Source organism: Polyodon spathula, chromosome 12 (genome assembly GCF_017654505.1).
Source record: "Polyodon spathula isolate WHYD16114869_AA chromosome 12, ASM1765450v1, whole genome shotgun sequence".
Lineage (NCBI taxonomy): Eukaryota > Metazoa > Chordata > Actinopteri > Acipenseriformes > Polyodontidae > Polyodon > Polyodon spathula.
In genome coordinates, this window is record NC_054545.1 from 8,903,206 (window position 1) to 8,917,853 (window position 14,648).

At 36.1% G+C, this 14,648-nt stretch overlaps 1 protein-coding gene across 1 annotated transcript in view; it reads right to left on the bottom strand.

The window, feature by feature from the left end:
* Positions 1–14,648, bottom strand: part of LOC121324318 (TALPID3 protein-like) — a 158,525-nt gene that overhangs the window by 140,548 nt on the left and 3,329 nt on the right. Inside the window, exons 4-8 of the mRNA XM_041266041.1 lie at positions 13,661–13,730; positions 11,049–11,229; positions 9,872–10,078; positions 7,814–7,988; positions 6,822–6,998 (exon numbers count right to left, since the gene is read on the bottom strand). Coding sequence (XP_041121975.1) covers positions 6,822–6,998; positions 7,814–7,988; positions 9,872–10,078; positions 11,049–11,229; positions 13,661–13,730 — 810 coding nt within the window. The remainder of the gene's footprint in view (positions 1–6,821; positions 6,999–7,813; positions 7,989–9,871; positions 10,079–11,048; positions 11,230–13,660; positions 13,731–14,648) is intronic.

Consider the following 14,648-nt stretch of genomic DNA (forward strand, 5'->3'; position numbering starts at 1 on the left):
CTCCAGAAATGCTAAGTGCCCCATAAATTTCTTAATAAATAGGTTAGACAATATGTTTTATACCTCTGCAAGCACCAAACAACTCTTGAATAGTGGGTTTGAAACTAGGCCTTATAATTAGAAGCAGGTACAAATGGAGACACGCGTGTATCCCCTCACCCAAGATTTATACATTTCCTTACCCTAAAATGAAGAAAGAATTAACTTACAAAATCTTCTACAAATGCTAACCATGTTTAAATCCACGCAAAAACCTAAATCCTTATCGAAATCTTATTGAATGGCAAAACATATTCCTGTAGATTCTGTCTTCAAAACTACGGTGACAAAAAAAAAAAAAAAAAAACACCAGCTACTTAGTAAAGAGCCTGTACTTGCAGGATGCACAGCTCTCAAATGACATCTTGAGGTGATCTTAAGAAGGGCAAGGTCAAACACATTGGGATGGCTGCAAGTTACTGTGTAAATCTTTAATGTAATAATAATAATATCTTTATATAGCGGCTTTCATAGTGGACCACTATCACAAAGTGCTTTACAGAGGTAGACTGTGATTATATTATATTATATACAGTCACTTACAATAGGATATTGATTTAACATCTCATCCACAGGATGGCACACAAGGAGGTTAAGTGACTTGTTCAGGGTCATAAAGTGAGTCAGTCAGTGTTAGAGGTGGGATGTGAACTACTGACCTTCTGGTTACAAGCCCTGGACTTTAACCACTGCTACACACTACCTGCCTTAACAGCTTCTTTTAGTTTTAGTTGCAACTCACAAGGATGGAAGTGAATTGTTCACAGGTGGAAAGGACCACGCAGCTCTCAGCAGCTTACAGCCAGGCCTGCAGGGGCCTGGCCAGTCTACAGGGATCACTGGTGCGCAGTGAGCCGAGGACACCCTGGCCGACCTAAGCCCTCCCCACCTGGGCGGCGCTGGGCCAATTGCGCGCCACTCCTTGGGAACTCCCAGTGGAATAGCCTGGACTCGAACCGCCGATGTCCAGGCTATAGACCGCATCCTAAACTCCATGCGGATCGCCTTTACCAGATGCACCACTTAGCTCTGGACATATACGGGTTCCAGCTCATATAATGTTATCCCTTCAGCCTCACTCTCCAAATAACTCAAGGCTGCATTTGTATTGCTACCTGAATCAAGAACAGGTTTGTGTTTTACATCATTTGTTTGGTTCCCCCCTCCCCCCACAACTGCCGGTATTTCAATTAACTTAAAAGCACACAGTCAATCACAGCAAAGTCCAACTCCCTGATCTATTCTCATGTGAGGAACATAGATCCTTCCCTCTTCCTTACAAACCTCTAATATGATTGCCAATTAAATGCATGCATTATAGAAATGGAATTAGGGCCAATTTCTCTAGATTTCTTTTAAATTTCCGTTACAGATAAAAAAAAAAAACATACTTTCATGCAAATTGTAGAAGATGAAAAGCATAACTCAATGCTGGGGAGCTAAAAAATAAAGAAGACTAAACTATCTGACCAAAAACATGCACAAAAACAGCCCACTGACATCCGATATTACTTCTTTTTTTAACCACCAAATGAAATTCCCTAGTTCTCTTCAACCCCTACAAGCATGCCAGGTGTTATTAAGATCAATCTTCTTTTACAATACATTTACTTATTCAACAAGGAGAACAGGAAGAACATCCCCCCCCTTTTTTTTTTTTTTTTTTTTATTAATTTCTTCAATTCAACACATAATAAAATGTAGTTTTGCTGATAGTTTGAGTGCCTCGATACAGTGTCAGTTGGCAAACTATTGGAACAGTTGTGGCAATAGACTAGTTTTTCCATTAAGTTTGGTCACCGTAGTTAAGAACATAAGAACATAAGAAAGTTTACAAACGAGAGGAGGCCATTCGGCCCATCTTGCTCGTTTGGTTGTTAGTAGCTTAAAGATCCCAAAAATTGATCCCAGACGTTGACTCCAGACCCTCACAATTCTCTGTGTAAAAAAGTGCCTCCTATTTTCTGTTCTGAACGCCCCTTTGTCTAATCTCCATTTGTGACCCCTGGTCCTTGTTTCTTTTTTCAGGCCGAAAAAGTCCCTTGGGTCGACACTGTCAATACCTTTTAGAATTTTGAATGCTTGAATTAGGTCGCCACGTAGTCTTCTTTGTTCAAGACTGAACAGATTCAATTCTTTTAGCCTGTCTGCATATGACATGCCTTTCAAGCCTGGAATAATTCTGGTCGCTCTTCTTTGCACTCTTTCTAGAGCAGCAATATCTTTTTTATAGCGAGGTGACCAGAACTGCACACAATATTCAAGATGAGGTCTTACTAGTTTAACTTACTAACTTACTAGTTGCTCGACACATTATTCTAACTTGGCAAGAGTAACTACCATGAACTTGGATAGGCAAACAAACAAAAAAAAAAAAAGCCAGCGTTGTAAAATGATTTGCTATGCAACAGTACTTTAAATCACCATCAGTAGAGGTAATCGATTTTATGAAAACAAAACTGCCATTGTAAATCAACGCATTTTAAAAGATGTAAAACACTGTGGAAAGATACCAGATTATATAAAAATAAAATTATATTAATAACAAGCCATAAACAAAAATAGCACCTTGATGTTACTTACTGTGTTCTCTACTAAGCTATGGCTCAACTTTACCATTTTTCTACTTGAAATTTGATAAGGTTTTAAGCTGGAAAAAGGATACTGTTGGGAGTCAATCTCTAACTTGTTTTTTTAACATTGTTTTATGCTCTACAAGTCACCATGACCTTCAGGTCGGAGCTAAGGGCCTACGAGTCCAGACACCCTGTTATTAACGTCTTTGCTCAGCTCCCAATTTAAAATAAGAGTCAGTGCAGGAGTTTACCTCATAGCTCCCTGTTCAAGCAAGATCCCTCTGGCGACTAGCATCTTAGCTACAATCTATTCAGGATATTAATTCCTTTCAAAAATTAAAATGACTCTCAAACAACAATATTAGAGCTTCAAAAAATCATTTTGAAGTCAGAAAAACGGGACATATTTGAGATACATATAATCTAGATATCTCCACTGCATATACAATTTGCTAAGTGAGTGTCCTTCATAACAACCTGAGAAAAATCAATCTAAGAACTAGATTGAGTAAAAAAATGCTGTGGCTCTTCAAACAAGAACTGTAAGTCTGTATTATATTATGTTCATACATGACATACAGTACAGTTGAGTTATTGGGTTTATCATGTAGTGTGTGATAGACAGAAAAACAGGATCAGTGCATTAGGGTCCCCATTTTCACCAAAAAACGTGCCCAATATTTTAAACCAGTTTTTATCCTCAATTTCGAATTATGTTCCCTCACCACAGCAATCCTCACAATGGCACAGGAGAACTAAAAACGTTATAGGTTACATTAATCAGGGACAGTTACACAAAAAAAGCTACGGCAGACTTTAAGCCAATAGGTTGCCTTGCCAGCAGAGTGATGAGGAGAAGCAGTCCCTGATGATAATGTTTCCTGCGGTAGCGCCAATGCCAAAGCAACTCTTCCCATTGAATCCAAACCGGCAACTTTGCATAACCAGGACACAAATTGGACTAACCCTGCACACCACATAGCTGCGCCTCTACCATGTAAACCACTCAGTGACTCAAAATTAATATGAAAATGTAATCTAATTTCCCAATCTGTAGTGACATGCTGACACTTATAAATCCAATGCAAGACATTTCAATTGCTTAAGATAACAATGTAGGGGTTCACACTTGACCTTCTTGATTGTGTTTTTTAAAATGTTATTAACTGGAAGTGCTTTTAAAATAGCTCTGGGTATCCACTTTACCATGCTCGGATTTTATCCATGTCCCTTTTGTTTTGGGGTCAGGAAAGTGATGTCAGAGTTTGACCTTTTACTTAGAGTTTGATTTCACAATATGGCAAATAGCTCTTCATGGAAACCGTAATGTAGTACGACCAGGAAAACAAAGGGCCATTTTCAAACATATCAGCAATTGATAGAACCTGTAAGGTAAAAATTGACAAAACGCTAGCATACTGCTTAATTCCAAACAGATTATTACCTTAAATTAGGAGTTGCAAATCTGGAAAATTGAGATCAATTAAAAAAATCATGAAGGTCACACAGCGTTGTGAATAACAAGAGGGCAGCTTTGTGTTTTGTTCATGTGCAAATTGTGGTGTGCTTACTTCAGATGACATCCAGCCTCTTTGACTATTCATCCTTTATGTGTATAGCTAATACACAGAGGCTTTGCACCATGTGACACAAAGTGTTGTAGTGATTTGCATACAGTAGATTCCTTTGGAGCAGGATGTTGTGGGGCTGAAAGCTGAAGCTGTCTAAGCCCAGACATACATTTGCAACAGGAATGTATAATGTTAATGTGCACCCTGCAGATGAATAGAGAAGATATACAGACAGACTTAATCAGATTAAAAAGAAACCAAGTTCATTAATTCCAAACTCTTGGAAGGTTTGGCTACGGGTACTTTATGTCGGTATAAAATAAATCAGGTCTTTCAGGACATTGCAAATGTATGTGTGTGTGAGTGTGAGTGTGTGTGTGTGTGTGTGTGTGTATATATATATATATATATATATATATATATATATATATATATATATATATATATATATATATATATACATATACACACACACACACACACACACACACACACACACACACACACACACACGTTTTTCTTTTTTCAGTAAAAATTACATTCTTTCCCATAATTAACTCTGTGCTCACAAACACACATCAATCATCCAAAGACCAGCTCCAATTCCAGGAAATCAATTCCAAGCACTGATGATTGGCAGTTACTTGCAATCTGGAGCTGCTCCAGTCAACAGATTAAATTGAATGAGAAAATTGTAACAAGCTTCGGACAGCACAGAACAGCAAACCTATCCTGACCCCTCTGAAGAGCAGAGAACACACACCACAATTACCAATATTCTTTAAATAACAAAATATCGGGTTTTATTATTTTTTTAGTAGTCTGCAGAGAGCCAAGCCTGCTTTAACTCACACATAGTGATATGATATAAAATGGCTGTCTGTATTTGAGAGCAATATTCATTTCCAGTGATTCAAAGCCTACATGTTCAGTTTCCTATAAAAAGGATATTTTCAGTTTAAACCAACTCACAGAACAATACAAATTATGTTTAAAGCAGGTTGGTACTTTACAAAGTGTCCTCATGATAAATGATTCAATGATTCATACAGCTTGTTTAAAAGCACTATACACTGACTAGAAGAGGATTGCTATGACTTTATTCGGTGTCTGGTTCTAAATGTTTATACAATGGATTCTAAAACTAAAATTAGGTAAGTTTGAGACCTTACTTTTCAGGCAATGAAGTTTGACATTATAATCTTTCGTGCTATTCAATTTACTGTTAGCCTGGAAGTGGCTTGGGCTTAATAATAAACTACAGAGTATATAAATTGTATCACTGAAGTTAATTTTCACTGCAGCTCAGGAAAAAAATATGTAACTTGGAGTGACACATTTTCATCCTACAAAAATCCTATGTTTTGCCAAGAGATCAGTGAACACAAAAACATTCCAAGCTCAAAAACTATGCAGCAGAACTGAAAGCTATGGCTCACAAAGACAAATAACATTCCTATCATTTATTGACAGAATAAAGCCCTAAATAATGAAAAGTGATTACTGCACATTAAACTACAGCAATGGTTGGGTGAAGAACAACTACATTTCTAATTTGCTCCTCTTCAAGAATCACATTTGCAGGTTTTTTTTTTTTTTTAGGTTTGCAAAACAAACGCAGTTTGCTTGTGGACAGCTAATAAATGAACTGTCTGAATTGGCTACTATTAAAAAAAAATAAAAATAAAATAACACATCACAATATATTATTTATAATTGTATTTCTTCCACTATATTTTTCCAATCACTAACTATTTTTATCAGCATATAACTGACCCTGATGAATGTAACCTATGAGAGATTGCTACTGCCACCTAGCGGAGTTTAAAAAAGGCTATAAGGATTATAGACAAGTCGTCTATCCTCTACAGTAATTTGGTGGTTGTCAAACTTAAAGCTTTTTTTTTTTTTTATAGCTGGTCACCAGAAGGTATCATAAAAAGAGAAGCAGTAGGAATCATAATTAGATTATCCCAATAAAATCTATATTTAGACTTCTATATCTATATCTATATTATGACTGTACAGCAAAAAAGCAATTTTTTTTTTTAAGAGAATGTCAGTGTCATTCACATAAACATTTCTTTACAAAACAGCTGCACAATGTAAACAATTTTCTACAGCTCTGTTGAACTGAATCCAATGAAAGTCTTTCCTACACATTCGATAGTGGAAGATATTGGTGTTTGTGTAAAAGCTTTTGTAGCAGTAACTTTGCTCCAACGAGTGGTTTCAAAAAGTACTGCAGCTGACCAATTCATTAACCTAAATGTTTTACTTGTGAAATTCATTGTAAAACAAAATAATAATAATAATAATAATAATAATAATAATAATCCTTCAAATGTGTCAAAAAAGTTACAGTCCAGTATTAAACTTAATTCCCAGACGACATGCACATTATTTGGTTTATAATTTCTCTATGTGGACAATGGGGCTTATGTGTGCTGCAGGATATAGTCTTTGGACATGTTTTAAGGTCTCACGTGTTAAACATGAAATAGAGATATTACATAGGGAGCCACTTCTGAGATGGAATTCTTGAAAGGGAATTGACCTGCCTCCAACTCAGCGGGAAGGAAAAGGAAATGTCAACGTTAAACAAGTTGGTGTATGAAGTGCACTTTAAACTCACCCAGCCTGGTTGAAGACACAGATCCACTGACTGTTTTCTCCACCGCAGGCTTGTCATTCCTGTGCTGCACTTTGCCATCCCTGGACATGGGAACTGGTGCAAATCTACGAGGAGCTGGAGTGTCCAGTGGGGACTTCTGCACAGCAGCACCATGTCGAATGTGCTGGCTTGGGTAAGCTGGGATATACAAAGTATGGTATAGAGCACTGCTAAAATACTTAAGAACATTATGACAAAGAATATTTTAATGTCTTCAATGTTCAAATGATTCGTAACACTGGGTGATGTGGAATCCACCTCTGTGATAAAGTGTGAAGGATCTCTTAATGGTCCTGTTAAGAGGAATGTGCATATGTTTATTTTCTATGTAGACATTGCAGAGGTGTGAATGGAAATAGTTATAGCCATGTAGACAGCTGATTACTACAACAGAGCAAATGACTGCTTTTAGCTCACAGCTACAATATAATAATAAAGTGTTTCTAGCAGCCATGCGGTTTATGGTTTCTTCTAGTTTTACTCCAGAATGTATTATTTCAGTCTCACTCTTCCAAATATCCTTGTGGGATAGTCTATGAATTCAAGGTATTTCCAGAGCTTAAGTTCCACGCTACAAGTACAATGCATTAAGTGTGTGTCGATTAAAAGGCAAGGCAATTTAAAGATTAAACTGTGGTTACTGAGGTAACAACTGGGAGCCAAGAGGCAAATTGCTTCTCCTCGGGTTGTTTTTGCTAATCAGTCTTACCCATATAGCGTCAGCATGACAACCATGAAAGCTTTCTATTATCTCAGTGGTGGGTATTTCCTAGTTAAAAGCACATGAAGCTATAAACAACACACACACACACATATATATATATATATATATATATATATATATATATATATATATATATATATATATATATATATATATAATATGCACACACACACACATATATATGCACAGAGTACTGTAAATAATTGACAGACGATTTTTTTTTCCACACCTGCTGCTGCTGTAAGGGAGGCAGAATGCTGAGATCCAAGATGTGAATCTTGGCTGTGGTTGCTAGGCAACTGCTGCAGACCAGGTTGTGAAGTGGCTGCTGAACCGTGATGCACTGTGTGAGAATAAGCTGAAGTGAGACCAACAGCATTGATTGTAGAGCTCATCAAACGAGACTGAAGGATTAAGAAACAGGGGAGAAAAAAGAATGCGATCACAAAAAATGTGACAAGATTTCGAGCATGATTCAACAAGTCTTTTCTCTCGGCACTGGAAAGCCTATTGTTCTAAGAGGTTGATCCTCTGATAAAGCAAATTAAGCTCAATCAAAAATGTAACCTCCCTGCTCTGTAGTGCAGACAGACCACGTCCTCTTTTTGTATTAGATAGATCATCAGAACAGCAGTTATTTACCAGCACAACAGCTGCATCCTCACAATAAGATTTCCAGTGCTGGTCATTATCTGAATACAGTGTTTTTTGCACAATTTCTAGGACTGTTGCATTTTAATTTGTACCATTTTTAAAAAATAACTAATTTGTACCATTTAAAAATAACTTTAGCGCATATAAAACACAGTGGGCTCTGTAAATATCCCCCTCACTTTGTTTCTATACAGACTGAAGGAGTTAAATAAGCAACACTGACATAAAACAGCAGTGGGTTATAAGAGGGTGCATGTGAAGAGATCAAACACAAGACAACGCAGTGAGCTGCTGTGCAGCTCCCCAGAGCCATTTACTGGAGAGACTGCTTGGAGCTGACAGAGAAAGAACATTGAGGCAGCAAGCTAATGCTGAGCACTTATGGCAGTATATTCAAGCTGTGTCAAATGAGTTGTCATGTGAACACTGTGTATTAACATTCTTGCATTGATGCCACACAGTTTTTAAAGTTTGATCAAAGCTTCAGGAGGCTATTTTGACAAAAGCAAGACAGTGCAAGATGAGACCAACATTGCATGGGGTTCACGCTGAAGCAGTAATAACAAACATGTTGAAACAAATTCTGTTAGTATATGCCTGCTAAAGAAGTTTTTTTTTTTTCTTTTCTTATTAAAGCAACTTTCTCTTTTGACAGGTATGTACTAGCTAGATGCATTATCAGCTTAAATATCGAACCGAAATATACAGAACGGAGAAGCATTCTTCTACAAACCAAATAACTACATAATTTAAAGGCTAACCAGTATAGATCAAATATTAAATAATAAAAAATGACAGTTAGACATATTTGGTTGGTCTAATTGATTTGTTTTACAATGTTAAAACATGAATTTCTAAACGTGATTCCCTGTAACCAGGCATTCATAGTCTGAGCACATTTAATTAAATCTATAACATTAAATGTCCATGCCAGCAACAAAATACATTTAATGCAGGGCTTTTTTTCTGAATCATAATGAGTAGGGAATTTTAAAAGAACACTCTAATAATAGTGACAAATACAAACGTTGTACCTTATTAAACAATAGTTATACTTGAAACCACTGTGAATGTATTTTCTTTTTTCTGATTTGCTTTCTGTGTATTCTGTACATTCAATAAACCTGTGAAGTGTGGGTAGCAGCTCATAGTCAATCTGATCATACGCAATGGCACCTTTAAGATTTGATTCTATTACCAGTATCTGAATTGCATCTTGTGGATCTCTCCCGGAATACAGAAAGGGAGACAGCCTTGTGTCCATAACAAACCAGTAAATATCATTAAGTTGTGCTGTGGTAACAAATTGCAAAGATAAGGGCAGAAGATAATAACTAATGAAAAATTAAACCCGGTTTAGTGATATTGATGTTTACATTGTACATAGTATGTGAATATTGGATTTGGAATTAAACAAATTTCATTGCCATGGTTACTGCTTTACTCATAGATTCTGCTGGAGGAATGGCAGAGGTCTCCAGCATAGAAAGCCCACTGAAACTTAATGCAAAATGCTTCATCAGCTATATGGGAAAAACAGGTATTAACCTGTTCTTAGCATTTAGATGTTTCTAAAAGGTTCTAATATATCTAGACCAGCATTACTCACTTTTGCAAATATCAGCACTTTTACCTGCATCTCCAGCTGCTGCTGCTGGAGCTTCTCCAGATGGTTAAGCCGTTGTTCTGTAAGAGTGTTTAACTGTTTCTCCAGCTCGACGACCCTCTCGTCCTGGAAAGGCCTTTTAGAATGTTGGTGCTGCTCACGTTGCACCAGGAGGTCTGTCTCTTGAAGGTTCTTCACCAAGTCACAAATCTTGGCTTCCAAATCACTCTGACCCTGGAAATGGCAGTTTTTGCTTGAGCTCAACACATATTGCATGACTGAAGATCTACAGTAGGCATCTACCTAAAATATACCCTGGTAATAGCAAGTATTTTTGCCACATGTATTGTACTGTGAAAGATTTAGAGTTTACAGTGTTTTGTTATCTTATTAGCCTCGAATGGCGATGCTTAGATTCGTTGACAGAGATATAGTGGAATTGCCACAAACAATCAGTGTCCTACTGCTTTTCCAATTGCTAACTAGGACAGCTACTTATTAGAATCAGAAACTTAACTTATTTGGAGGAAGCTGTCTTTCTGTTATCACTTTTACATGTACAGTACATACAGTTGATTTGGGTCATGGTGACTTGATGTTTAAATAGATGTTCTATTTTTGTGTTTTCACACATGTATGGGAGTGTTGTTACAAACAAACCAGTTCCTACAGCAGGGTCCTCCAATGCCTGCAGCGTACCAATTGTTGTGAACGAACGCTTCAACCAAAGTTGACGATTTTCAATGAATAGCTCTCCAACCTACATTTAATCTCACATTCAGAAATTTCAGTTCACTGGACTGGTAAAGAACAGGATTATATTACCTTATTATGATATTTAATTACTTAATAAAAATTTAGATTTGGTCACAAATTTTCATAATTGAAGGAGTTAGACATTTATAGATTTTAATAGTTAAGATCCATCTTATACACAAGTGAAACAAAAGCTGAAGATGTGGCAGCATATTGGTATCTATTACATTCTTTCAAGCCACTAGTGTTCATGAGTTAACTGATGAACTATATACCGTAGGGTGTTTTGTAATAATTCAAGAATAAAACTACAACTAGAAACAGTAATTCACTGTATTTTTTTTAAACTAAAAACAATTACTCATTAGAAGTTTTTGATATACCACAAACCCCCCCCCCCCCCCCCAAGTATGACAATTCTGATTCTAATACAGGGCATGTTCCCCACCTTGAGGAGAGGCGCAGTTACTGCTATGGCCGCAGCAGTGGCAGCAGCTGCAGTGATGGAGGGATCTGCTGCACAGTGGAAAGATGGTCTGCTTTCTGCCACTGTGGGCTCCTTCTTTGCTGATGACTGGTTTTCCAAAAACTGCACCTTTACCTCTTTCCGGACAGGACCAGTTTTTGATCTAATACATTTTTTTAAAACAACAATTAAAACATGTTAGTTCAAAGATAAAATGATATAAGTAGATATAGATATATGGTTACATATCACTTGTCTTTTCTGGGAAGTGATGCCAAGGTCATTTAATTATGGTGGCTGTTATAGACGCAATAGCTGCTTCAGCAAGTTTACAGTAAACTCACAATAATAATAATAATAATAATAATAATAATAATAATAATAATAATAACAATAATAATACATGTTAACTTTGTATAGCGCATAAATGCAAAAATCTCAGAGCGCAGTTTAGAACAATAACACTAAAAACAAAAAAAAACAACAAATACACAAGCATATAGTTAAAAATAGCACAGATTATAAAATAAAACATTGCACAGTGACATAAGCCTAACCATGATGAAATGCCTGTACACAGAGATGCGTTTTTAGTTATTTTCAAAAGCTTCAACAGTATTAGCATCCTTGATCACCTGCGGAAGATTATTCCAAAGGCTAGGCGCATAACAGGAAAAAGCCCCGTCACCAATAGAATGAAGCTTAGCCTTTGGAATCCTTAACAGATCTGAATTCGCACAGTGTTAGTTACATGTGGGAATGTACCTTGTTGTGGGTTACGTGTGGGAATGTACCTTGTTAACAAAGCAGAGGTAATCTGGGGCCATGCCATTTAGAGCCTGGTAAGTTATCAGTAAAATTCTAAAATCAATCCTACTGTTGACCGGCAATCAATGAAGAGAGGCAAGAACTTGTGTACTATGACCACCCAATTTGGTGCCAGTTAAAATGCGAGGGGCAGAGTTCTGAATGTATTGCAGTTTGCCAACAGCAGCCTTGGAAGCACTGGCATGTAAACCATTACACAAAGCACAGACCATCTTAACAAATGTCAGGAAGTTTTCAAATCATATAATGGGGAGAAAAAAAACCATGGGGTTTTGGCACCAGGGATGAAAAGGATTCCCCTTAAATCATATTACAAAAATACTTTAATTCAAAGTAAAATAATACATACTGGCAATATTGCATTTTTCTATTTTACCATTTTGTGTCCTGCAAAGATTGTATCATTATATTTGGTTGAACTGATCTGGACACCCCAGCTTGATCACATATTTCAAACAAAATTTGGGGCATGGGTTGATTTGGCACAGAATGACTCAAGACACATGTTTGTGCATACCCCCCTTGGAGTACGCAACAGCAAACTGTCAGTCAGGAAAGCAATTGTGCAGACAAAACTAATAATCCAGAGGCCTGGGTAATACTCTGCTCGCTCTGAGAGACAAGACTCCTGGGAAATATGACTCCTAGTTTATGGAAAACAGTGTTTCTCAAGAGTCCTGCAGGCAGGGGTTTTCATAATTTCATCAGAACCAGAAGTTCCAGAAAGAATGTTCAGATTATATCCACTAGGCTGTAACCTTGGAAACCATATGTTCATAATGACTCCTGTAAATAATAAATGACTATCAACAAGATATCAGGCTAAACCAAAGCATAAATGGTGTCTGGAATAAATAACACACATTGAACTGTGTATTATAGCGTCTCTGTCAATTGTTTAGAAAGTAAGTTGGGGGTTTATTTATAGTAATATGGTAGTACTTACTTACTACTTAATTCAAAATGTAGGAAAATGTGTTTAAACATGAAAAACATATGTCCTTCCCAGCACTAAGTAAAATACAATTTTAGTCAAGTTTCTGGTATTGTATTTTAAAATACAAGTAAATAATATTAATTCCCTGGTTCCTGATGATTCCATCATACTATGCTGCTAATTAATGATTTCTTTTTTTGGTACCTGCTCAACCATAAACTACTTTTTGCATACACCACTAACAGTAGGAAATAATGTTTCTCTTTCGTTCATTCTAATACTTTAAAAAAAAAATACAATTCTTTCTTAAAGGAGTTGCCATTATTTCTTGTTTTATAACACAGGTACATTTGGGCAGAAATTGATTGAGTTGACTCTTAATACATTTTAAAAGCCCAATTTATTTTCTCAGAGCCCAGATTTGGCTGTAAATAACAAGATAAAACAAGACCTCAGAAATATGGATTTATTTTTATCAGTTTTCTGTGCGGATTGATCTTATCAGAGTAAAAACTTGGTCTTTAAGGAAGAAAGGTAAGACAATGGAAAGTTATTGACAAATGGATTAACAGGCCTCCAAACATGTTTGAAACAATTCTTTTTACAGCATGAAAAGGTAATTAAAACAGAACTTGAGAGTCTATTCTCACAATTTAAATCCAAAATACCATAAGAAAAGATCATGTACATTTGTGTATGTTTCTTTTTTCAAGCAATGTGTGATTTCTACAACAGTTACGCTCCCCAATGTACAATCCACTACATATAAAGTGTATTAGAGTCAACAGAAGACGTACAAAAAGAATGAAAAGCATTATGACACACCCACCTCTGTTTAAAAACTGCTTTCATTGCTTCTTTTCGACCAACAGAATACTGCGAGATCACTATGTCACTTCCTATAGACCCAAAAGGTAAATTGGTAGAGAAGCATTAAAAAATGAATGCATGGAAATATCTGCTTAACATTTAAACCTTATACTGGTGATTTAAATATGCTTTACAAAACTAGTGTAATTTGTTTCTCTAAAACAAACAAGTTAATGGGAAACATGTCTGTAATATACTATATAATTTACAGTCTTAAAAGAAACACATAAAACCGATCAGAACAGATTAGTCAGGTAGATTATGAACATCATTTAAAATAAAATTCAATATAATAAAGATTTGTATGTTGGACACCCTTTAATGATCTGAGCATAGCACTCCCCTAAACGATATACTACTCCTTGTACTTTAGATAGAACAAGGTTTGACATGTCAGTTCAGTGAAGCTGAAATATATATATATATATATATATATATATATATATATATATATATATATATATATATATATATATATATATATATATATATATACAAAAGCTAGTGGCCATCACAACAATGTAGCAATATAGATATATTCTGTGAACAGTCATGTGTTATCACAACACTGCAGCAATCTGTTGAAATAATGGGCATGATTGTATTGTTAGCCTAAATTACAATTCCATAACTGTGAAAAGGGTATTTGCCACCTAGTAAACTAAACATGGTACCTTGTATTAAAATTCATACAAAAGATAATTGTAATACAAACATTTGTATCGCAGCCCAGAGAAAAGTATTTATACATTACAGAATGTTTCTGGCCCCCAGCAGTAGAGTACGTGCAACAGCACAATTATATTTGTGTTATCAGTGACTGACAGTTTTACCTAATAGAAACAATAATTTAAAAGATTGCATCGCTAGGCTTGGATAAAAAAAAAAGCCTTATCAGAGGGCAGCTCTGCACCACCTGTATGTAGTAGAGCTTTGCAAAGTCAATT